The 24,374-nt window shown below is 35.3% G+C and overlaps 1 protein-coding gene across 2 annotated transcripts in view; it reads left to right on the top strand.

The window, feature by feature from the left end:
- The window catches only part of SMC6 (Structural maintenance of chromosomes 6), a 258,709-nt gene that overhangs the window by 100,289 nt on the left and 134,046 nt on the right, over positions 1-24,374 (top strand). For both annotated transcript variants that reach the window (XM_067091991.1, XM_067091990.1), the window contains exons 12-14: positions 3,138-3,284; positions 15,138-15,316; positions 16,208-16,392. In XM_067091991.1, the coding sequence (XP_066948092.1) occupies positions 3,138-3,284; positions 15,138-15,316; positions 16,208-16,392 (511 nt within the window). The remainder of the gene's footprint in view (positions 1-3,137; positions 3,285-15,137; positions 15,317-16,207; positions 16,393-24,374) is intronic.

Consider the following 24,374-nt stretch of genomic DNA (forward strand, 5'->3'; position numbering starts at 1 on the left):
ATTAAGGTTCATATATACTTATCATGTACTTGTAATAAAATTAAGGTTCATATATACTTAGCATGTACAGGCAGTCCCTGGTTATTGGTAGGGGTTCTGTTCTGAGTGTGTGATGATAACCGAAAATCGGCGATTTCAGCGCCTTTTCAGCAATTTTGGGGGCTTATCGGCGCCTCTGTTAGGTATGTATTGGCGCCAATACCCAATTATCGGGGCCGTTAAGCGGAAATTGGCAATTTTCAGCACCAAAAATTGCTGATTTTCATTGCTAGACAAGCGCCGTAAAACTGGATCGCTGTTGACGAGTCCACCATTAACTGGGGACTGCCCATAATTACATAATCGGAGCCTGCCTGCCTCCCCTCTCATGGACATGAGGACACAAACAATTTTGAGTAATGGCTGCCAGGTTGTTCCTGTGTTTCCTGATAGTGGGTGATTCTGTCACCTAGCTAAAAACAAAAAAGAAGCGCTACCGCTAAATTAAAAAAGTTGTTGCGTGATGTAGATAGATACATTAGCTATGTAATTACTTGGTAAGTATATATGAAACTTAATTTTATTTTGAAAATTTCATTTTGGGTATGAGTCAACAGGAAAGTGAATGGAATGACAGAATAACATTGGCATTTGCAGGAGATATGAGCAGTACCCAATCATTTGTCCACCACTCTACTTGAATGTGTGGCCTTGCCCATTTCATCCTTGTATACTACTGTATTGACATGCCCCTTCAACTGTTTTTTACTCTACCTGTGTAAAGCCATGTCTGCCTCATCTCTGCATTGTTTGTGGTTTGGTCTGCCTGGTCAGCTTTGGTCACTGCTCTAAGTGTGAATCCTTCCTAGCCCACTGGTGCTCACACTGTCATTGCCCTTACCAGCTGATGTGACTATGACTGTTGTGGATTTGTATGCTGTACATTGGAAGACAAGACTGTGTGTTGTGCTTTCTCCAGTACTGACTGCTCTCCTTTTCCAAATATCAGCACACCTGTGCTTGCAGCTCTGCAGAGTTTGAGACTCAAAGATATCTTGTATTTGGTTTTGTTGCTAGTGTTCATTCTCATCAGATTCCTAGACACCTGCTACTGTTCAAAGGAGTTTCTTTTTTATGTCATTGGGATGTGAATTTTAGCTTCTTTCCTATTATATTCTTAATATATTCTTGAAGCCCACTGGTGTTCCAGAATATGAATAGACATACTCTGCCTGCTTACTTTTTTAAAGCTTTGTAACATGAAATTAGTTTTTCCCGCCCATATGTGACTCAACTCTTCCAGTCTGTGGATCAAGGTTCAGTTGCTGTATTCAAGGTGAACTAACTGCAAATCACCTTCACTCAAGCCATAGCCACTATTGATGCCAACCCAGAACTGTCATTTTAAGACCTTTGGAAAGAATACAACCTTTGTAAGTGTATCAAGAATATAGCTATTGCTTGGGAGGCTGTGACAGAGAAATACATGAACAGGATCGTGAAAAAGTATATTAAATTCTGTGTTACTCCTTTTGTTGGATTTTTTAGTGAACATGAACTTGAATTGATTCAAGAAAAATACTAAAACTGGCAAAAGAACAGTTTTTGGAATGTGGAGTGGAAGAAGTCGATGAGCTGCTAGAACAGAAATCTGGAATCCGGAGAACCATACCAATGAAAAGCTAATTGTGATGGGAGAAGAAAGAGTGGCAGAAGAAAGTAGGGAAGCAGCAGAAAGCACAGAAGAGGAACCAAAAAGGTAATTCATCATTAAGGGATTAACAGTTGGTTTATTCTGACTAATTGCACATTTTGAGACAATGGACCCAAAGTATCAAACAGGTTGCAAAGATTGAATGAATGGTACACAATGCTTTATGTTCTCATTGTGAAATTTTCATTGATAAAAAGAAATGAACAATTCAGACGAAGCTCACCCAGTTTGTGAGAAAACAATCCTCCAGCTGGCCTGAGCACAGCCCTTCATGACAACAGCAATGATCTGCAGCCTGGCACAAGCTGGCAGTAAGATTTTTCTGCTTTAGTGTTTTTATCTTGCAAATAAAATGCTTTCTGTTCTTTGTATTTTTTTTTATTTTTTTTGTTTTGCAAATATTCAGCAGATTGTGTTCAGTGATTGATGTAAACCATCAAATGTAAAATTAAGAAGCAAAATTATATTTATTCAGATCACATATAGTACAAATGATATAAAATGCAAAGAAACAGTAAACATTTTAAAAATACAAAAATGTTTAAAGAAAGATTAAAAAGCTTGAAAAATTAATTAGCCAAGAAATGGACGAACATTTATACAGTATGTAGAAAGATATAAAGGTTCTAACAGTAGTGAACCAAGGCTAAAACAGTAAAAAGGTTATAACAATTATGACCTAGAAAAATGGTGATCAAAAGGTTAAAAAATACTGAATGGCATGACTTACAGATGGTAAATTATATTGCACAGTATTTTACATGTGGTAATTTTTGCAGAGAAAATAAAAGGTAAATTTATTACCAGATTGACTCATGGCCAGTTAATTTAAACTAATCGTGGTCTAAGTTTGATCAAGAAACTATGTTTCTACAACAGAAAACTTTTTTATCATAGAAAGCCATTTATCATATAATGAGTACCTTCCTCACAGCCCCACAAACCTTGCTACCTTACATAAAATTTCCATGAAAAGTGAGGTTTATAAACATGTAATGGTCCATAGGGTTTATACTGAGACTACCTTTGTCTTCATCAGTCTGACCAGTGGTCTTGTGAACATTGAAAACTTTGATACAGGCTTATATGATTAAACAGGCTTGTATGAAAAAACTTATTTTGTCTAAACATTAGTATTTTAAAAGTTCAGTATTAATTATTTAGAAACACTATACAATTTTTACCTTTTTTATTGTATAGTTCCATCTTGCATCCCTTATAATTGCCATTACAGAAGCCTCACTTGGCTGCCAGCAGTCAGGCATGTATCACCTGGTGTCATGTGGTTCCACCACCAGGCAAGCATATAAATTCTTAAAAGAGGTCTGTTGAACTTTCAGTTATTGTGGAGTTAGGATATGTGTAAAATTGTGTGCATGTTTTGAAATATTAAGAAATTAAATTATGTTTTTGCCTAGTAATTTTTTTATTTAATTCGGCACAGAGGATCTGGAACAAGAACTGAAGACTCTTCAAAGCCAGCATACAAATTCTTTTACAGTATTTGGAACTTGGGTACAACCATTGCTTGAAAAAATTAATATAGCCTTTAGACAAAGAAAATTTTCTGCCAAACCTGTGGGCCCAGTGGGTAAGTTTTCTTGTTTGCTTGGTATATCAGAATAATGTTTATTTGGTTCCTGTTTTATAATTTTGCATGTACGTTATTTCCTTGAATTGCATTTGCTTTGGCATGAAATAGTTGACTGCATAGTAGTGTTTAGACACTCACCACTCCTACACACACTCACACACACACACACAGGCACACATTGCGCACACAGTAGGAGTAACAACAAGTTTTTTGTCTGCAGTGGTATGTAACGTGCTTTTAGAAAAGAAAAATTTGTCCAATTGAGGGTGAAGAAGATTGTGCCTTTACATATGCCAATAGCCTATTTGTTTGGAACAAAATAATTTTTAAAAATGTAACATGTTTTGATCAAACTGACATTACTTTTATTATCTGAAAATTTTAATCAGTGGGTGTGAGACTGAAGTAGATATTAATTCTCCAGTTAAGATGACCTCAGGTAAGATGTTACTGTTCCAAAATCAGTCATGCTATCACTCCAATTGAGATATAGATGTGCTGAGAATTTGGTTCACTCAGTAGGCCTACTAGCTAGGAAGGAGAGCGGCAGTTCAGTAGGATAAACACATTTAGATAGGAAGGTGCGGAGTATGGAAACAGTTTTTGAACCAATTCATGAATGGTTGCTAAAGGCTGAAGAGAAAAAGTCCCTATATATTTTGTGAGATTTCCTTCCCTTAAGTTTCACACACTGCATACGCAGAGTTGGTGGATGATTTGTAAGTACAGTACTCCCAGATCGTATTTTGGTCATCATGGAATAACCAAATTCAGAAGCAAGTTAAGTGCATAGCTTTTAAGTCCCAGTGGAAAGTTTTAGTTTAAAAAACTTTTTTAGTTGGGAGCTTATTGAAGTTGCCAGTGTCTCCTATAAGGCAAGAATTAGATTGGGTTTGGTTGTTTACTGTAGTGTCTTTGTTAGCCGACAAATAATGTTCAGTTATATTGAAGTAATACTTTTAAAAAAGTGTTGCTCTTAAAGATCTTCTGTATATAACTCTTTATCATAGTAGTTATCTGGGTTACTTAGTAGATATGCTGGGCTACTTCTTGTTTGATTAATAGTAGCTTAACCGCCTATATACAGTAGGATTAATAGTAGCTTAACCGCCTATATACAGTAGGCTACGCAGAGTCGTAACCCGCTCTTGATCGTGTTCAACTTCCAAACCATGGTGTTAAGTAAAACCAGTTGGTTGATTATAGTACCTAATAATTATTGAACTGAATAGTTTTTTATGATAATGCTCCCCAGTTATCATTAATATCAGGGAACTTGTACCAAATTATATGAAGTTTTCCTTTACAGGCCTACTTCTAGCAGGTATTGCTCCACTGATGGCAGCATCACTAGTAAAACATTTGTGATGTTTGTTTTCTTACGTGATTATTAAACTTTTGCATGGTCATATAACGGGCATTGCAATTGTACTTAATTTATACGCACCTAGCTTATTTAAAAATTTTTCCTTTGGCAAAATATTTTCATTGAAGTACTTTCTTATGTGGCCTATAGCTTTACCTGCAGCTTGCGAGTAGCCCAGGCCTGGTAAACAAATATAATGGCTAACAGTATACAGCAATATGGCCACATACTTGTGCCCAAGTTAACTTATTTATGTTAGTTGTGCTGCCTAAGTTATTACAAATAATTAGCACTTCTAACACTTGTGAGTAATACATTTAAGACAAAATTATGGTAGTAATTATGAACATGGTAATACTTACTACTGCCGTATGGATAACCATTGTCATAACATTATATTATAAGTATACACTTGTGACCAAGGTAGCTGTTAGTAATTTATTCCCAACTACTCGATTGAATAAAGGGATTTACTATTTGCGTTGTTAAATTATAATTATGATTAGACAATAAGTAATTCCTTTTTTAGGTAAATAAATGGACTTCATGTCTAATTTAGATTAGTTTGTCTATATGTAATTATTAAATAGTAATAATAATAGGCGATTAAGGACACACAAATACGCGTTAGTTAAGCTTTATTGTCGTTTAAATATATTTGTTTGTTCAGTAATGTTAATAAATATGAGCTTCACTTGTATAGCAATTCTAAACGAATAGTTAACGTGTGTGGTTTAAGGGGGCTGCCGTCCTCCAAATTTTGGGGAATTATCGAATTTTAGTTATTAACAGTTTTCAGCTGTTTTATGTCTAAGTAAACATACTGAAGTGATAATGCTAAAAAAAAAATTTTTTTGTTCATCACTTGTATGACACTGCAAACTGAAAATTGTGAAAAAGACTTGAAAAAAACCTGTATGAATAATTCAGGATGGGTCCAAATGAGTTAGGGACTGTTTTCGACAGTTTTATGCATAAATAAACATCTAGAAACGTTATTGCTAAAAGAAATGTTTATGTTGGTTCATGGTCAATTTTGTTCATCGTTTGTATGGCACTGTGAATGACAGATTGTAAAAAACGTAAGTAAGAGTCTATGAATGGTCTTAGATTGTATCGAGTTTGAGATATACACTATTTTGGACCATTTTACATGTAAACAAACATATCTTGAAATGTTATTGCTTAAAGAAATGTTTAGATTGGTTCATGGACTACTTTCTTCATTGCTCTTATGGCACTGTGAACGACAGGTTGTAAAAAAAAGCATAGAAAACGAATGTGATAAATAGATTTTATTAAAAAATAATTGTTCCTCATCAAAATATCCCATTTTCTCTAAGGTTAGCACAATACAGTAGAGAAAATGGCTTATACGGTTAAGTAATCTAAATATTTTGTATTTTCTCTTGTTTTTGAGGCTGGGAATATTGCTCTTTTGCTGTTTCCTGAAAAGTTACTTTTTTTTTTTTCCCCAAAACTAAATGTTTCGATCTCAGAGAAGACTGAAACAAAACTTGTGTTTATTCAGTATTATTTGTAGAATCAGTGGTAAAAGTTAGAAGGGTTTAACCTTCAGTCATTAGGTATGAAGTCATTTACTTTATAGAATGGAGCCTTACGACGTCAGTGCTCCCCATAAATGCGAATTTTAGGTAATATGTAAATCAAGAGAGAGCACAGTTGTATTCATTTGATTGTATTGTAAATTTCAGAGCTTATTCCGTATATGATGAAATAATGTTAGTGGAAAAGTCAGCTTTCTAACTGTCGTAGTTTCATAGTTATTACAAAATAAAGTGTGTCACCGACTTATAGCGGATTTGATCTTACGGCGCTTTTTCAGATCGTTAACGGCATTTTACAGCGCCATAACTTGATGTTTCATCAAGTTACGGCGCTGGTGATGGCACTAATGGCAAGAATAGGCATCAAGTTAACGGTACTTATGGTGCTGTAACTTGATACAGCATCAAGTTACGGCGCCGTAACTTGATGCAACATCAAGTTATGGAGCCGATAACAGTGAAACACCGACTTACGGTGGAAATCAACTTACAGAGTGGCGCTGGAACGGATCCCCTGCTGTAAGACAAGAACCTACTGACGGAACCAAATTCAATGAAACTTTTACAACTTGTATAATAGTTACATATCTATAATTACAAGTGTGAAAAATTATTTTTGAGTGCAACATTTTTTTTGCCATATTATTTTCTAAAAGTTTCAAAATGGTTTTTTCAGCTGCAAAATTTATGAACTTAGAGGTTGAATATCATTATTTCCCAACCTCTATTTTTCAGTATTAGCTGTATAATAAGTGGTAAAGATTTTAAGCGAATCCCATCAATCATAAGGTAGAACGAAGCAATTTCTGTATAATGGGGCCTCATGGCGTTGGCGCGCCCCTTAAGCTGGTTTAAGGGGCTTAAGTTTTTGTAGGGTAAATTGTTATGCGATTCTTAACTACCTTTTAATGTCATTATCCTTTATTAGATAAGACAAAGTAATTATTGTTAAATAAATATCTATTCATAATAAAATTAAAGTGATATTTTATTAATTGAAATATTCTAATCAATAAGTCGTAATATTCATAAAAAAGAAATAAGTTAAAATTGCATATGAAACACCATTGACCTTTACGACTGGGCTTAGCCTAGAACAAACGTCAGTTGGATTGGGACACTCCTGTAGGGTGGATGGTGTCAGTGCTTACTGAAGAAACTCCTCTGCTTCAAGAAAGAATTAATTCAGAAATGAATCAGATAAGTGCAATATGTTTGTTATTTAGGCCTAAATTTTAGACATACATATATACAGTATATATGTTGAGGGCTTGTCTGGTGAATTTCGACTGCAGTTTCAAAGCAGTTGGTAGGGTGCTGATTAATTAATTTAATTTTAAATATTTTATAATATTGCTTATTTAGGATATAGGATAAACAGTTGAATTTCTTACATAATCTGTAGTACATTCTGAGTGTACTATCTATACAGTGATTATAGATGGTTAGTGCCAATTAGTGTCCCTTATTAAAAAGGCAGACCCCCCCACGCCTTTCCTAAGTTGCATGACATCTGGAGGGTAAGTACATCGTTGGTTCAACCAGCCAGCCAATCGGGTTTTAGCTGTATTCTGTCTGAGAAAGAACATTTTGATCATGTGAAGCTAATGATGACATAAACGTGTTTTGAATAGAATATGTAGTTTTTAGTAGGGTATTTATTTTACTGATTACATGAAGAATAGAATGAATTCCTTCTCATTACCTTTGAGTGTAAAGTTGTTGGTTCAAAACAAAATTCATCTCTTTAATCACTCAAGGATAGAATGAAGCTGCATAGAGGGAACTGGCAATTTCTCTCTCCCTCTCTCTCATGTCATTTGCTATGTAAGCACAAATATTGTTCAGTAACTCAGCTTTTGTCTGTGTAAAGTTTACCTTTGTCATGTCTCTCTTTCCTAAAAACATACAAAGCATCGTACTGTAGGTACCAGTAAGGCAGCAGATAGGTAAAACTGTTAATGCTCAGTGATTGGCTATGGTACTTCCTACCCTTCCATACAGTAGCGTGTTTAAATGACTTTATGTACTGTGCACAAGTTAAATCTGTTACAAGTTAAAAGCATAGTATAAATACAGAATTGTATATATAAAATAAAGATATAAATGAAAAGTTTGTTTACCTTTGGTAAATAAGAAGGAAAATGATACGCAACGAGCTGAGGAACAGTAACTATCTTAAATTGTGGACAAACATTACATACAGTATTTTAAATCGGCTGACTCACATCGGTGTCCATCTTATCCGATATCTGGAGTAACGGGGTCTGGTTTAACGAGGGTTGACTGTGTATAAGCAAATTATGGTTCTTTTTGATGCTGTATATTTTTGAGTTTTACGGAATGTCATTGTTGGAAATGAAATGTGCTTGTGTATATAAGAGCAACCTTCAGTTCCAGAGTCTGAAAAAAATAGAGAAGTGGATTGCAGTAGTGTTGAATAATAAATGAGTGTCACAGTTTTATATGCAAACTCACATTTTTTTAGTAGGGTTAGATAACACTGGAAATCACTTAAATACCATCAGGGGCTCTGAGTGTCCTTACATATACCTGGTCAGGTGGAGGGGTTCTTCTTGCACTGAAGTAGTTCCAAGGATCTGCTGATATTTTTTCATACTAGTCAACTAAAGAAACCATTTTTTGCTTGATATCTGTGGCTGAGGAAATACCCAGACATACTAACTTATGCTGATCAAGATTAAGAGACCCCTACTGCACTTTCCAGCACCTGCATATGATGTTCCGTTCATTCTCGTCTGCTCACTTTATCATGTGCAAAGAAATTCACACCAAGAGTGCAGGGAAAGGAATACTGCACTCACTATATGATTCCTGGGTTAGAGTGAAAGTCAGGTTTTGTATTTTAAGAACCTGGTGTGTTTTATCGCAAATCCTTTTTTAATAATAATATATTGTTTGAAGAGCAATTTAATTAGGAAGACAAGGAGAGCCATATAGGTGAATATTGACAAACAGAAATTGAGGGATTGAAGATGAAAAGGATCAGAATTTCATCCCAAGGAAGGCCATGTGTCATGGCCATGGCATGTAAAGTAGTGGGTTATACTTGTTAATTAGCTTGCAAGAGGATGATGTTTAGTGCTTACCAGCAACCTGAGTCACTAAGGTCTTGAAGGATTACCAGAGATGATTGGGAATGAGAACTGTGGTAATATGGATAAAGATTGTGAAAGTTCTTTCTCACTAGGAGATGAGCCACCTCTGTAACGTAATCAACAAGAAGACATCCAAATGTTTGATTAACATCTCTCAAATAAAATCTTGCAAAGGTAGAATGGCATCTCCATATTCCAGCTCCAAGTATGACAGCAAGCTGCAAGAACACTCACCTGATACCTTGTGTCATTACTTTCAGTTGTGATATATCAATCTCTGATACTTCAGAATTAACTCTTGTAATCACATGATTCAGAGAGAATATATGTATATTCATTAAGATTTGCCATTTGGTTACTCTTATGACCAAAGGGTATAGAAGAGGGTGAGTGAGATTCACAAGTTCACTGAAGGTGAAACCTTATAGCTGTGACCAGACATAGTATGAGATCCTAATGTTGAGAAGAGGCTTCCTATGTTGGGACAGCAAAAGCAGCAACTATCAAGTCTCAGGCCTAGTTGACTGTGTCTTGGCAATGAAATCCTAGGCTAAAGGAAAGTGTGGCTGATGACCATTTCTTCAAATGTGTAACAGGGCCAGCATAAATCACACTAACACTCTGAGCAGCCAAGCATGAAAAGAAACACTCCAAGAGTCAAATGATGGAAGAACAGTTTCAGTTGAGATTCATAAGGAGACAATCCAAGAATGCAGTCCATAGACTTCAACAATTCAACACTGGAGTCATAATGAAGAGAAGACTTGGGGAAGCAGAGATGGAGGCAGAGAGAAAAAGAATAGACTTAAAAGTAGCAAGAGGTGAAGAAACTGAAGAGGCAGAATATACTTTCCTTGACAAGTTGCATGAAGCAATCTCAAAATCTTGTTGTCACTAGAATGCTGGTGGAGGCAGCATGGCAATACGTAAAGTTTTCCAAAGAAACCTTGTCATTGACAGCCAGATCTCTGGATGGCAACATGGAAATATACCTTGTAGTGGAGGAGTCAGAAGAGCAGTTGACAGAGGACTTCATAGTATGGCATTTATATAATTTCTTCTGTGTGAAGAGAAACCAGTGATTCTTCAACAAATTATGGTACATATCACATGCAGGCTTAGGTGAATACTGTTTACCCTAGAAAGATGTATATGTTGAGTCTTTGCTGAGCGAAAACATAAACAAACTACAAGGTCATTTAGGGCATTGAAACAAGTATGCTGAGGCATTGTAAACGATGCTAGGACTTTGCGCAACAGCTCTCCCAGTAGAAAGGATCACATTATTTCAAAATTATTAAATGACAAAAATGCAAAATAGCAGAGTAAAAGGACCGTCATGTATAGGCCTTGGTATGTACCATAGGGACCTTTCAGTTGTGAGTGGTACAGTTGGCATGACTGGGTATGTCCTTATCCACAGAAATAAGACTATATGATTAAAGGGTTTGTGATGAAACAATAAGACTTGTGAAACTGCTAAAGCTGTATTGTAAATTGATTACATGTAAAAACTATTGAAAAGCACCGATATTCAATAGAAAGAATTCATTTTTGAAAACCATTTAGAAAGTTGTCTGGTTAATAAAGTAATGGAAAAATTGTATGACTTCACAAAAACTGTAATACAGTAACTGTATTAAGAATGGTACTGCTTGACAAAAAGCATGGGCACTGAATGGTAACAAAAAAATCACAAAGGGCTTTTATTGAGTATTTTTAGAATTTAAATCTTCATACCATCTGAATCGGTAGTATTCTGATAAATGGTTTTGGAAGTAATAAGAAAATCTTTGACTATGGTTGGAACTATATATATAATTGGAACTATATATATAAATACTGACTGCACACCATACAGTCACACAATTAAATTATATTTAGAGCTGTACCCACTGGTTGGTAAATATTAATAAAAAGGGTAGATAGAAAGCATAATTGATGTGTAAGAGTATAGAATTTCTTAGTTGAGTACTGCACATAGCATCTCCTTGCCTTGAATGTAAAAAGTGTATGATAAGCAATTAGAATTATAATTCATAAATGGCAGGCAACAGAAATGATAAAAGAGAAATGCATGAATCATTACATGTTAAGCTGTATGTTGGTAAAATGTGAAACTGTTATTGGGAGCATTATAATGATAATGAGAGATTTTATAGACTCCTGTAAAGAAAGCTCCTTAGAATTCAGTCATCTGAAACTACTATTGCATTTGTAAGCAGTGGCACAGCAAAAGTGAAAAATGTAAGGACTTATTCCTTCTACAAGACCTTAGAAAGCCACAAGGAACCACCCTACCCCCTTCATCACCACCCAAGCCAGGAAGAAAACATTTTGGACTTTGATATACAGTGCAAGAGAATATTGAGTATTATCTTGATTGACTGTCCCAGATGGCATCATGAAAGAGACTTATTTACAAAATAAATCAATAAAGGACATTCTAGCAGAAGGTAATAACTTTTCAGTTAATAATATCATTCTCTTCTTAAACAAAATTAAATTGATAAGTAAAATATAATCTTCCCCCTTTTCTCCCCTCTTTTTTTTTTTTTTTTTTTTCTAATTTCTCCCCCTTTTTTATTATTTATTTATTTATTTAACTACTTAATTTTTTATGTACTCTTTCCCCCATTCTTTTCCCAGCCCGAGAAGAACCCTAAAAGAGTTCAGAGGTCTGGTTAAACAAATCATTTATAACTAACTAACTATTCTAATGTATGAACAACTTGATTAATTTTAATCATACAGAAATACCTCGAACTTAAGTAAGGTTAAGTTCCAGGACCCCTTGCGCAAGGCGAAGATTCGTTTAAGTTTGGTACATTCTCTAAAAATGCAAGTAATGCTTATTTCTAGAGTTTAAAACACTAAATATGACCCTAATCATGCTCCCTAAGTGTTAAGCTATCTTTTAAATGAAATTAAAGTTACTGTAATTTCATTTAAAAGTTAGCTTAATACATTACACTTATATAAAGAAATACAGTAAATGGTTGACATAACAATAAAGTACAGTATCATAATGGGTACTGTATTTGCCACACTAGCACATTTACATTAGGTGCGTACGTATATTAATGTTAACCCTAATTCATGGAATGGCATTTTCTTTTTCACTCGCACAGTAAAAGATGTTTTCTTTGCATCACTAGGTAAACTTCATAGTTCATGGTCATAAGAAGGTACAGCAATACCTTGGTCTTACGTGCTTTGAGTTGCGCGAATTCTCAGATGCAAACTTTTCATTGGAACTTAACTACAGTAATTGGCGTATGCGATTTTTTCACAGATGTGACATTTACAAAATCCTCAAGAAAGCCTACAGAAGTGGTTATGTTTAATTTTTGAAGTAATTTATAAGTTTTCATGCTTTTATGTCTAAAATTTGTATTATTTTAATTTCTGTACATAAATACAATACTGTATGATACTAGCAAAATCAGTCAAAATCACAAAACAGCTGTCAGTGTAAATGTTTCTCTCTCTCACTCTCTCTCTCTCTTAGTATTTCAGTATTTGCTTTGATGTATGAGTTGTATTTTTGTTCTCTCTCTCTCGCTGAGATAAGAGAGAGATTTTTTATGCATTTGTAACGTATGTTTATTTGTTGTGTATATTGTAGTTTTATAGATAAATGTGACATTATTTTGTTAATAATTTTTCCATATTTTCCATGCTATAATTACAACTTTTTGCATTTTTATAGTAAATTATTTAAAATTTTAAATGAATACATATCGATTCACAGTCTTTTCTCGGATCCTGCGGAGCGAGGGTGTAACCTAACTGTCATTTATACTGTAATGGAATATGAATTACAGTACGGTATTCAGCTAGCTTTTAAATGAAATTAAAATGCTTTGGAGCATGATTTTGTCATATTTAGGGTTTAAACTCTAGAAATAAGCATTTACTGTATGCATTAGCATTTTTTAGTGACCGTACCAAACTTAAGCGAATCCTTGCCTTACATGAGGGGTTCTGGAACATAACCTCATGTAAGTTCGAGGTATTACTGTTCACAGTTCAATGAAATGAAGAAAACATACATAATATTTTTAGAGGGTAAAGGTAAATTCAATCAATTCAAAATTAAGTACTGTACAGGTAAAGATGTACAGAGAAATAATAAGTTGTAAAAATATGCGTGAGTGCTAACTACGAACGAGAGAAAGAGAGAGAATTACATAAGCACATTAAAAATATTGGACTGTAATATAAATTTTCCATATCGATTTCACACTTAAAAGCATGAAAACGTATAAAATATTGCAAAAATTAAACAAAAACTTTCTGCAGTGGTATCACATATTGTAAAACTACACTAACTGTGCATACTGTAATTCCTTGCAGTACAGATTGCACCAGCACTTTTCTCTGAGGTTAACAAAGTAATTTTCAGAGAACGATACTAATACAACTCTTAGTTTTACCTCTGATATGTTTTAGACGTTAACGAATTCATTTTATCAAGCCAGTGCAAGTGAACAACCTCATCTTAAGGTCATATGTGGTCCTAGCGACAAAGACTTTGTGAATGGGCATAATACAGTAACTGTACTGCCTTTGTATCGTATTTATGTATAAAATATAAATAATACAAATTTTCCATACCAGTTTTACACTTAAGAGCATGAAAACTATAAATGTACTTCAAAAATTAAACAAACACTTTGTGCAGGGGTATCCTCTTTGAAAAGTGCAGTAACTCTGCAAATGGGTATCACATCTTGCAAAAGTACACTAACTGTGCATGCTGTAATTACCTTTGTATGCATGTACAAAAATGAAAATAATACATTTTTTATACAGATTTTATACATAAAGGCATGAAAACTTATAAATTACTTCAAAAATTAAACGTAAATATTTCTGCAGGGTTTCTCGAGGATTTCGCAAATGTCGCGTGTCTGTGATAAAATCACATATGCCAATTACAGGCAGACCCCAGTCATTGGCGATCCAGTTTTTCAGCGCTTGTCTAGCAATGAAAATCAGCTATTTTTGGTGCTGATATGCGCCGATTTCTGCATATCGGCACCGATAATCGTGTATTGGCGCCAGTACATACCTAAAAGAGGCACCGATAACAGAAAACTGCGGATTTTCAGTTATTGCCATTTTTCGCTTATCGTCACGCCGTTGGAACAGAACCCCCGCCGATAACCAGGGACTGCCTGTAGTTAGGTTCCAATGAAAAGTTCGCATGTCTGTGAATTCTTACAACTCATATCGCATAAGGTCCAAGTATTACTGTATGCTGTTCAAAGTATTACTGTACGCTGTTCACCTCAGGTTAGAAACTCAACATTTTTAAAGTGTAAATTTTGCTAAATTATTACCAATTACAATGAACTGCAGAAAACCAGTGTCAGTTACCATTAACAACAAAATGAAAGATTTTAAGTGCTTGATTGCATTAGACAGTATTGCATACCATATGGTTTTGGTAAGATAAATATGTACTTTGGGAACCTATTGATGGTAGGTTATAGTGCCCAAACAATCCTATTTGTGTACTAAATTCAATATACTGTATAACAAATTTGGTATGTGAAGAGGGAGATCAGATTTTTTAGTGCTCCCAGTAATAATTTTTGTTATTTTATATTTATAAGGAATTCTATAACCCATTTTATAACAACTGTTTTAGGTAACTTATGTGAAAGCTTCTTTAAGTAACTTTATATATATGTTATGTCTGTCCAGTAATGCTGTGTTAGGTCTGTACAATAATGCTATGTGTAATTTTGTTTTGATTACGTAAGTAATCAAATATTAATGTTTTCAGGCGCTTACATCGAGATGCAGGACAATAGATGGACTCACATTGCAGAAATGGTTATAGGGTCAAAGATGTCAGCCTTTTGTGTAAATTCTCATGATGATGAGAAGTTACTTCGAAGTCTCTTTCGGGGAATAAATTTTGGAGGTCACATGCCTACAGTTATTTGTTGCAAATTTAGACCAGTAAGTGTGTTTTCAGTTCATACCAAATTAGGTGGTACAGCATAAAATTGGTTGTAATGTCATTTTATCTTTTGGTTACATTGTCATCTGTCTTATTTTTCATCAGTTTTGTTTTGTCTCCTTTCCACCTGGCTGCCCAATTTTGTAAACTTTGCATTCATCAATTTTCTTCATGTTTATGATCATATTCTTTAAGCCAGCTGCACAGAAGTCTAGAAATGTGAAAATATTTTGGAATTGCTGAAACTATTTTAATTAAAGAAATTTTCTTTATGATAACAAATTTTGCAAAAAGCCCAATAAAATTTATCACTTTAGACTGCTCTATAAAATCTTGTTAAATTGGATTTGCAGCTGTGGTTGTGAAGGGCATTTATTACAGGGGCAAAAATATTATTTAAAGGGATGAAAAGTGGTTAAGAATTATTTGTTTTTCTAATAAATATTCATAATAAGAACTTAAAAAAACTATATTTAAAAACTGGGGAATACTTTTTAAAAGCATTTAAAATGTCAAAATACAGTGTAGTCATATTAAATTTCAAAGGGGAATTAAATTACTCTAATCAGCATACAACAACAGTACAGTTCTGTATGCATGTTAGAAGTGCTTGAGAATCATTTTGATCATATAAGAGCTTGGTGAATTAATAGATACACTGTATGACAAGTTTTGAATTTTTATAGTTTCTTTATGGCATTCAGTTTTTGCAAATCTGTATGATAATTGACTGCAGTTTCTTTTACCATATGCAGAGTATCTTAAAACCAAAATAACATTAAGTTAAACTAACAAAGTGAGGAGCAACTGTATTGTTGATTTGCTGCCTGTTATTTGATATTTTATTAGAAAAGTGTATGTGTTTTACTAATACAGCTTGTATCTTGCAGAGACATAGCCTTGATGTAATCTCAAGATATGAAGTCCGTTCTGAAGCATATCCTTCACTTTGGTCTGTGGTGAATATAAAAAATGATGTCGTCGCTAATTTAATTCTTGATCGTAACCAAATAGAATCAGTTTTGCTAATCCCAACTGCTGAAGAGGCTGGTCAGATACTAAAAAATGTTGATACGTAAGTATTAAAAAACCTTTAGAATGAAGTTTCATTAGTCGTGGAGAAATTAATGAAAAATTATATACAGTGGACCCCCAATATTTGCGGGCATTAGGGACCACAACTGCCCCGTGAATAGCTAAAATTTGTGAATACTTAAGAACCCATGTAAAAATGCTTATAACTGCTTATTTTAATAGTTCTTACATTAAATATACTTTAAAGTATCATCCTAAAACACATTATGTAATATTTCAAAGTCATCTTAAAACATTATTATTTTATATTTAAAAATACACAGTTTGGCTTACGACTACACGTGAACACTCTTACAATTGTTACTGTACCCTTGCCAAGGTGAAAACTAATCAAGTTTTCCATATACTGTGTTTAGGCTGTACATTTTCTTTCATACAATAGTACTGTATATTTCCGCGTATAAGATTACCTTTAAATCAAAATTCACCCCTAAAAATTGGGAGTTGTCTTATACTACCATTATAAATATCAAACCTTTAATTCTAAGTAATGCTTATTGGTAGGCTAGCCTCGGCCTCGGTGCAATAACCACCAACATACATGAAAAGATTCAAATTATGAAATGAATTGATAATAAAGGTAGTAAAACCATTTTTACCCTATATATTATTGGCATATCTTCATAATAAATGGCCTATTTGAGGACTGATTCCATATCAATGAAATCAACTTTTATCTACGCGAGGCCAGCTGACAAAATGTAAATATCGAGTTATGGTTGCACTCTCAGCTTTCGGTAATTCAGTGTAATTACAGTAGTAATAACACTTAGGGGAACATAATAATCATTTTTCATTAAAAATTCAGGCTGTTTGTAACTGTTTAGAACTCATACGAACGATAATTGTGTACGATAATTATCATAGTTTATCGTATTATTGTTAGGGGTTACTTATGTTTGGCGCTGAAACGTAAACAAAACAATGTTTCCCTTTTAGGCGACGTCTGTAGGAAAAACATGGCATAGAATTGACTTTGTTATTTCGTTTAGCATATATACTCGTCAATGCTCAATCTTGCGCATCGTGCAACCCCCAAATTTTCACCCATAAAAAATTATTTTATCATGTATCTCGTTTACCATGCGAGTTCCTTTTTTGAGAGACCAGATTACTATGGACCAACCTCTTTTACTCCATTTCTTTATCCCATCTTCTAGATAAATAGGTTAAAAAAGTGAAAGTGAATGATAAAAGTATTGTTAGTTACGTTATACTCGTTGAGTAAACAAGTACAGCCATAAACAACCGAATGAGAAACAACTGTTTTGCTATGAACACAGTCTAGGCCGTGGCTATGAACAAGCGAATTGGATAACAACAGTTGTTTTGCTTGCATTTCAACCATCGTAAATAGGAAAAATTACTGTACTTATGTTACAAATGATGTTAAGTAGTAAGACTGGTATATATTTTACATTATACCCTTATTTGGTATGGAGGAAAGATTGTAAGAAAATATACTGCTAAATTTTAGCTGCAAGCTGTAGCTGAAGCTGAGAAAATAAACAATGTTCAAGCGGCAATAACTGTAAATTATTGTGCATTGGCATCATGGATGAAACTCCTAAACTTCGTTATGCCATCAAACTCGACTGTAAATAATATTGGAGAGAAAAATATTTTAATCAAAACAACTGGGCATGAAAGAACACAGTTTACTGTTGTTTTGACGTATATGGTAAATGGGACGAAACCTTCCCCCATGGTTATCTTTAAACGGAAATATGTGAATACATACAATATTACTGGATACAGTGAAGTAAAGCATAACTTTTTAAAAGATCCATGGAAAAGATGCATTTTCGTTATGTTTGTATTTTATAATACGATACTAATATGTGAATATTACATATGCTAATTTTATGTTTCGTGTATGATGCAACCCCCGTAGAATCGGCTTCAAAATTTGGTCTTCAAAAGTTGCATGATACGCGAGTATATACGCTATTTTGAATTTCTAAGGATACAGTAGGTAAAACAGCATTTGTAATAAAACCATCTTTACATAACCAATATTTCATAAGATACCTGTTGTTGCAAAAGCTAGCTTATACACAGATGGTTTTATAACTTAGCAGTCATCTTATACTACAGACATGAGATAAATTCATGAAAATTTGTCATAATTTTGTACCTCGTCTTATCTAATGGTCATCTTATACATGAAAATATATGGTATTCAATCCTTACTGTTTTCGGTTAACGTAGATAAGGGTGACTTTGGTACATTGTTTGGCAAATGTTTAAAAAAAAATACATTTTATTGATATTTTGTTGTTTACATTATCATTAATATTTGAAATTAGTACAGTTCAGTAAATCATTTTTTTTTTATCAAAAACACAGGTTTTGACGTAGGAAAACCTATTTTTGGTAGTCGCTGTTGAGTCCTCAAGGAGTTATGCTTCATGGTCTACCAGAGCTCCATGGTGACCAGACTAATATCAAAGAAATCTCTTTTAGCTGGTCTTGTAGCCAGGTATTGTGTGATAATGATAAACACTATAACACGTGATGGAGTGTAATGGACTTGAAGATAAGAGGGCATTTTCCCATATCTTCACTGAAGCTGAACCCAGTTTTCCAATGTCAAAACTGCAACAAGGAGATGTGACTATTGTGCATGCGCATCCGCATGTTGTTTATAAATGGACTGGCACAGGACCAAGGAGCCATTACTCTATGTTGGTCATTACGGGATGATCCCATGCCTTTTCATCAGGGAAGTGGGAGGGTTTTGAGGACTCAACAGCGACTACCAACAATAGGTTTTTCCTGCTTCAAAACCTGTTTTTTGATAGTGTAGTCGCTTGTTTCGTCCTCAAGGAGCTTTACACAGAAATTGACAGGTGGTAAAAATGCTAAAGCTCTCAATTTTTAATCCCAATGCCCCAAAGAAATAACATTTCTGGTTTAAGGTCAAATTATAACTTTCAAGCCCCATTCTTTATTCCAAATACTCTTCAGGGTGTGGTACCAAAGAACAAGAAATTATACACAAACTTATATTTTAGGATGTAGTTCTACAGTATGGTCTGGTAAAACTAAGGTATACTTAACTTTTTAACCTAAGCATGTGGGGTTTGGTTGCAGTACTGTCACCCTTCCAGCGATAGTTAACATACTCACCTTCAATAAGACCCCTGGTTTTCTGCTGTAGTGCCTAGGGATTAGGAGTAACCATGCTACCTACTGATACACAGTGTAGTCGAATTTGTTCCAGCTCGTGGCAGTAATTTTCTTTTTTTAATTCTGTCTCTGATGACCACCTTGTACATTTGGAGATTTCTTCAAAAGAAACATTCCTAAAGAAGGCCAACGACATACTTTCCTAATACCATGTAACCTGGGAAAGGAGAGTGGGTTTGCCTTTTTAAAAAGAGACACTAAGTCATTCCCAGCCCTTGTAGGGAGTGTGGTTTGTTTGTGCTAGGGTGTAAGAGAATGGGATCCTCTGGGATGTTTGCCTTAACTTCTAGGTAAACCTAAAGTGCTTGAGCCGGGCATAGTGATTGTCTGCTAAATTGAGTTTTCTTAGAATGGATTTCCTTCTTAAAGGATCCTCATTCTTGGCCAGGAATGATGGGCCAGGGGACAGTAATAATTGATGGTCAGCTGTTTGCGTGATATATCGTCCCAGTGTAGGAGAGCCTAGTTCACTAATACGAGCTCCTGATGCTAATGCAATCAAGCTGTGGTTGTATTGGGTCCTCTGAGTTGAGGGATTGATAGACTTCTAAGCACATTGTTCAGGGACCAAGTAATCAGAAGCCTTTCTGGAGCGGGTCTTTGCAGTGCAAAAGACCACAGAAGGGAAATGACAACTTCTATACTAAAGTCAATCCCGAATCCATAAAGCAAGGGTTCCATTAATGCTGCCTTGTATGCTATGATTGTTGTAACCTCGAGGCATTTGTCTTCAAAAAGTTATATAAGAAAATTTAAAAGTGTTTCCATAGAAATCTCAACTGGGCTCTCAGTATGGATATAATCTAACCATATCTTCCATACGGACTGGTATTGTGTGATAGATGATACCCATAATTTTTGCACTAGGTACCTAGCAGTGTTGGGTGAGTAATTTTTATGGTAGATATTTAAAAAATCCACACGTGAAGGTCTCAGCTCCGAAAGGAGGATGCAACGACAACTTTCCTTCCTACTGTCTGAGATAGAACAGTGGATGGTAGTGGAATTGATCTCTTCGCCCGTTATTTAAGCAATAGGAACCAATGCCTGTTTGGCCAATATGGGGCTATTAAATAAGCTGTTCCTTTGAAGGTTAGAAGTTTGCTCAAAAACCTTCAAAATCTGGGACAATGGAAGAAAAAGATATATTGTCCTCCATTTGTTCCAATCTTGTAGGAAGGCATCTCTTGCTGTTGCTTGACTGTCCAAGTTCTGGGACACATATACTAGGAGTTTGTGATTCTTGCATGTGGTGAACAGGTCCACCTCCAGTTGTGAAAGCATGGCTATTGTTTGATAAGAGTGGTTGTCCAACATCCACTCTGTTGAGGTTGTTGTTTTCCTTGATAGAGAATCTGCTGTTACATTGAGAGACCCTGTGAGGTGAATTGTAGACAGGTGCCACTTCTCTGCTTGTGCCATCCGAAGGATGGTCAGCATTATCTTATTGAGAAGAGGTGAACGTGATCCCAACCTCTTGATGCAGGACGCTGCAGTCATGTTGTCTCTCTCTTCTGGAGGTTTGAGTTTTTTGAGAGACAAAAGACAGCCATCAGCTCCAGGAAATTGATATGACAATTCCTCAAAAAGTAGTTGACCACCTCCCTGCCACCTGACACTCCTCCCAATGCCCTCCCAATCTGTCAACAAGGCTGTGTTACACGTATTGTCACTTGTACAGAGATTCCTTGCTGTCCAAGGCCGAAGTATCTCCCCAACTTTTTAAAAATTTTGATGAGGTCGGTCTGGCATCTTTTTTCTTTAATGTGATAGCCAGAATTTGTTCACATTTTTTAGTTGCAATCTGAGTATTGGATCTATTACTGATGTGAAGTGCACCAGGCCCATCATACATTCTAAGTGCTGTCTGGAAACTCTGGGCTGTGCAAGGAATGTTTTGAGGACTTGCCTTATTCTGTTTTGAGTATGATGGGGAGAGACAACAGGCCATGAAGAGTATCCCAACATAGTCCCAGCCACTAAAAGTGTCTGCTGAGCGTGAGGTGGCATTTTTTCCAATTTATTATAAAACCTTTTGAATGTAGTCTGTTGACCACTGCTCTTAGGTTTTCCAAGCACTTTTCTTGTGGGCCCCCAGATCAACCAATCGTCTAGGTAGGCTATTAGTTGTATTCCTTTTTGTTTGAGTTCTTGAACAACTACCATTGCTAATTTTTGTTTAACCCAAAGGGCATGACTTTGAACCTGCACATATCTTTCCCTGTCCGGAACCTTAGGATGGGGCGGAAGGAATGACGATAGGGACTTTCAGTTCTATAGAAACTGTCTAAGTCCCTTTTGGAATGATTGAATGTGCTTTTATCCGAAATTTGTGGCAAACAGTGTGCTTGTTCAATGTTCATTGGCCAAGGATCACTCTTTGTTTGGAGAAATCCTTTTTGGAGATGCTGAAGAGACGTGTTTGGTGGCGAATATACACGTTTCTCTATGGCTCCCATTAATGGCCTTTCTGCATGTAATCTTCCAGAGAGGGGTCTGGTTTTTGGAAGAACCTCTTCAAAGGACGGGGGAGGGATAAGACTGTTTGCACCCCAGCCTGTTTGAAAATAATCCTGTATCCTCAAGGGGAAGACCATACAATTCCTCTTGGTAAGCATTCCAGGTGTTGTTTTTCCTTTTCCTCTATAAGAGGGTCTTCGGACCTTGTGAAAAGGATTTCCTTGCTGTTGTTGTTGTCCCTTTATAGGGAGTTGTCCCTTTGACTACCTACCTGTCTTTGAGGTAAACTTTTTGATTGATTGAAGGCTTATAGGATTTTTTATCATACTGAACCTTTTTGGGTTGGGTAAAGGAAAGTTATGGGTTTTTTGTTCCCTGAATTCCCCTTTTCCCAGAAGAGCTTACTCTGTACAATTCTATTGGTGGGCTTGCTCATTAAATTTAGCCACAACAGACTCCTCAAACAGGTCCTTACAGAAGGGGTTAGAATGTAATAATGAAGTTACATTGGGAAGTGACTTGTTGGAGCCCCCCAATATTTCTATTTGCGCTTTTATGCGCCCCTCTAGAAAGTCGTAGAGTGCTTCATATAGGGTTCTCATGAAGCTTTTAGCTACAACAGCTAAATTGTTCTGGAATCTTCTGGAAGCATTGGTGGTAACTTCCAGCAAGGTGGTAGTAGTTTTAATACTAAGGTGGATCCTAGCATGAAATTCTACCAAGGTTGTCCCCTCTGAGATTCTTCTCATAGGGGTCCCAAACTGCTGCGTAGCTACATCTAAAGGGATCTTTTTCATTTCAAAGGGGAGTTGTAGCGTTGCCTATTCCTTGGTGGAATTTCCCGAAACTGGGATGACCATGGCAAATGGTTTTAATTCTGCTGTTGCTGTCAACTTTGAAAATTTTCAATTTGGCATTTAATTGCTAAAAATCATTAGTCAGTGGTTTTTCAGTGTATGGTATGTAGATAATTTTTTGTGCTCGGAACAGAAAAGAAAATTTAACTTTTGGCCTAACTTCTTAGTTACAAAATGACAACCATGACTTGCAGTTTTCCCTGTGTTCAATGTATGCCTTAGTTTTCAGCAGTGTCCCTTGATTTTATTTTTGCTAATAATTGAAAAAGCTTTAAATTAATTACGTAATGCGGAAATTTCCCCCGTTATCTTTAATATCAGGAGTTTTTGTGTTGTAGGGGAATGGAAAATGTATTTAGGCAGATCTACTTTTGGTATGTATTACTCTGTTGGATGGAGACATCACAACTTACAATAAGACATAAAGTTCACCTCCTCAGTGGAATGTAGCAAATACTTTCCAGTACTGGTTATTGATATTAAACTTATATTGTCATTGATATACTAGTTACCAGTGCAACAACAGGAGCAGTAACTCAAAGCAGTAACTCAAATTATCACAATAGTTGATGATAAGTTGAAATATTGTACTATCTGATATCCTATGGGTGGTGCTTTAATGTCGATATGTTAGGCAAGCTCCAGTTACTTTCAAACACATCTCATTGAATATTGGCTCCAAAATAAACAAAATAAAATATGATAAGACAGTACTATTTTAAATGTAGTGCCAGCCAGTTCAAGTCTATGTGGTATTTTGAATCTTATTTGATAGGTTAACTCTTAGGAAAATACCAGAGCATTACAGTGCTATGTTGTTATTCCAATACCTCTGAGTCATACATATCAGCCATTGTTTTTATTGCTCAGTCAGATGTCAAGGTCCCACATCTGTTAAAATAATTTCTGATGATGTTCATGGTTGTAGCTTTCTGTAAAAGAAAACTTTTGAGATGGCTATTTGTCTGTCCATCCACACTTTTTCTGTCAGTCCTCAGATCTTAAAACTACTGAGGCTAGAGGGCTGCAAACTAGAATGTTGATCATCCATCCTCCAATCATCAAACGTACCAAATTGCAGCTCTCTAGCATTGGTAGTATTTATTTTATTTAAGGTTAAAGTTAGCCATGATTGTGCATCTAGTACTACTATAGATGCAAACAACACAGGCCACCGTCGGGCCGAGGCTGAAAGTTTCATGGGCTGTGGCTGAGAGTTTCATGGGCTGTGGGTGAGAGTTTCATACAGCATTATATGCTGTACAGAAAACTCGATTGTGCCAAAGAAACTTTGGCGCATTTTTAACTTGTTTCTTTGTGGGATATAGATTTCTCTCTTTTGTATGTTAATGTATTAAACAAGTTGTGCCTTGCATTGATTCATCTAGTTTAATCATGATGTAAGGGATGACACCAATATATTATTGTTAATAGAATATCACTCCTTAGTTAG

Source organism: Macrobrachium rosenbergii, chromosome 48 (assembly GCF_040412425.1).
Source record: "Macrobrachium rosenbergii isolate ZJJX-2024 chromosome 48, ASM4041242v1, whole genome shotgun sequence".
Lineage (NCBI taxonomy): Eukaryota > Metazoa > Arthropoda > Malacostraca > Decapoda > Palaemonidae > Macrobrachium > Macrobrachium rosenbergii.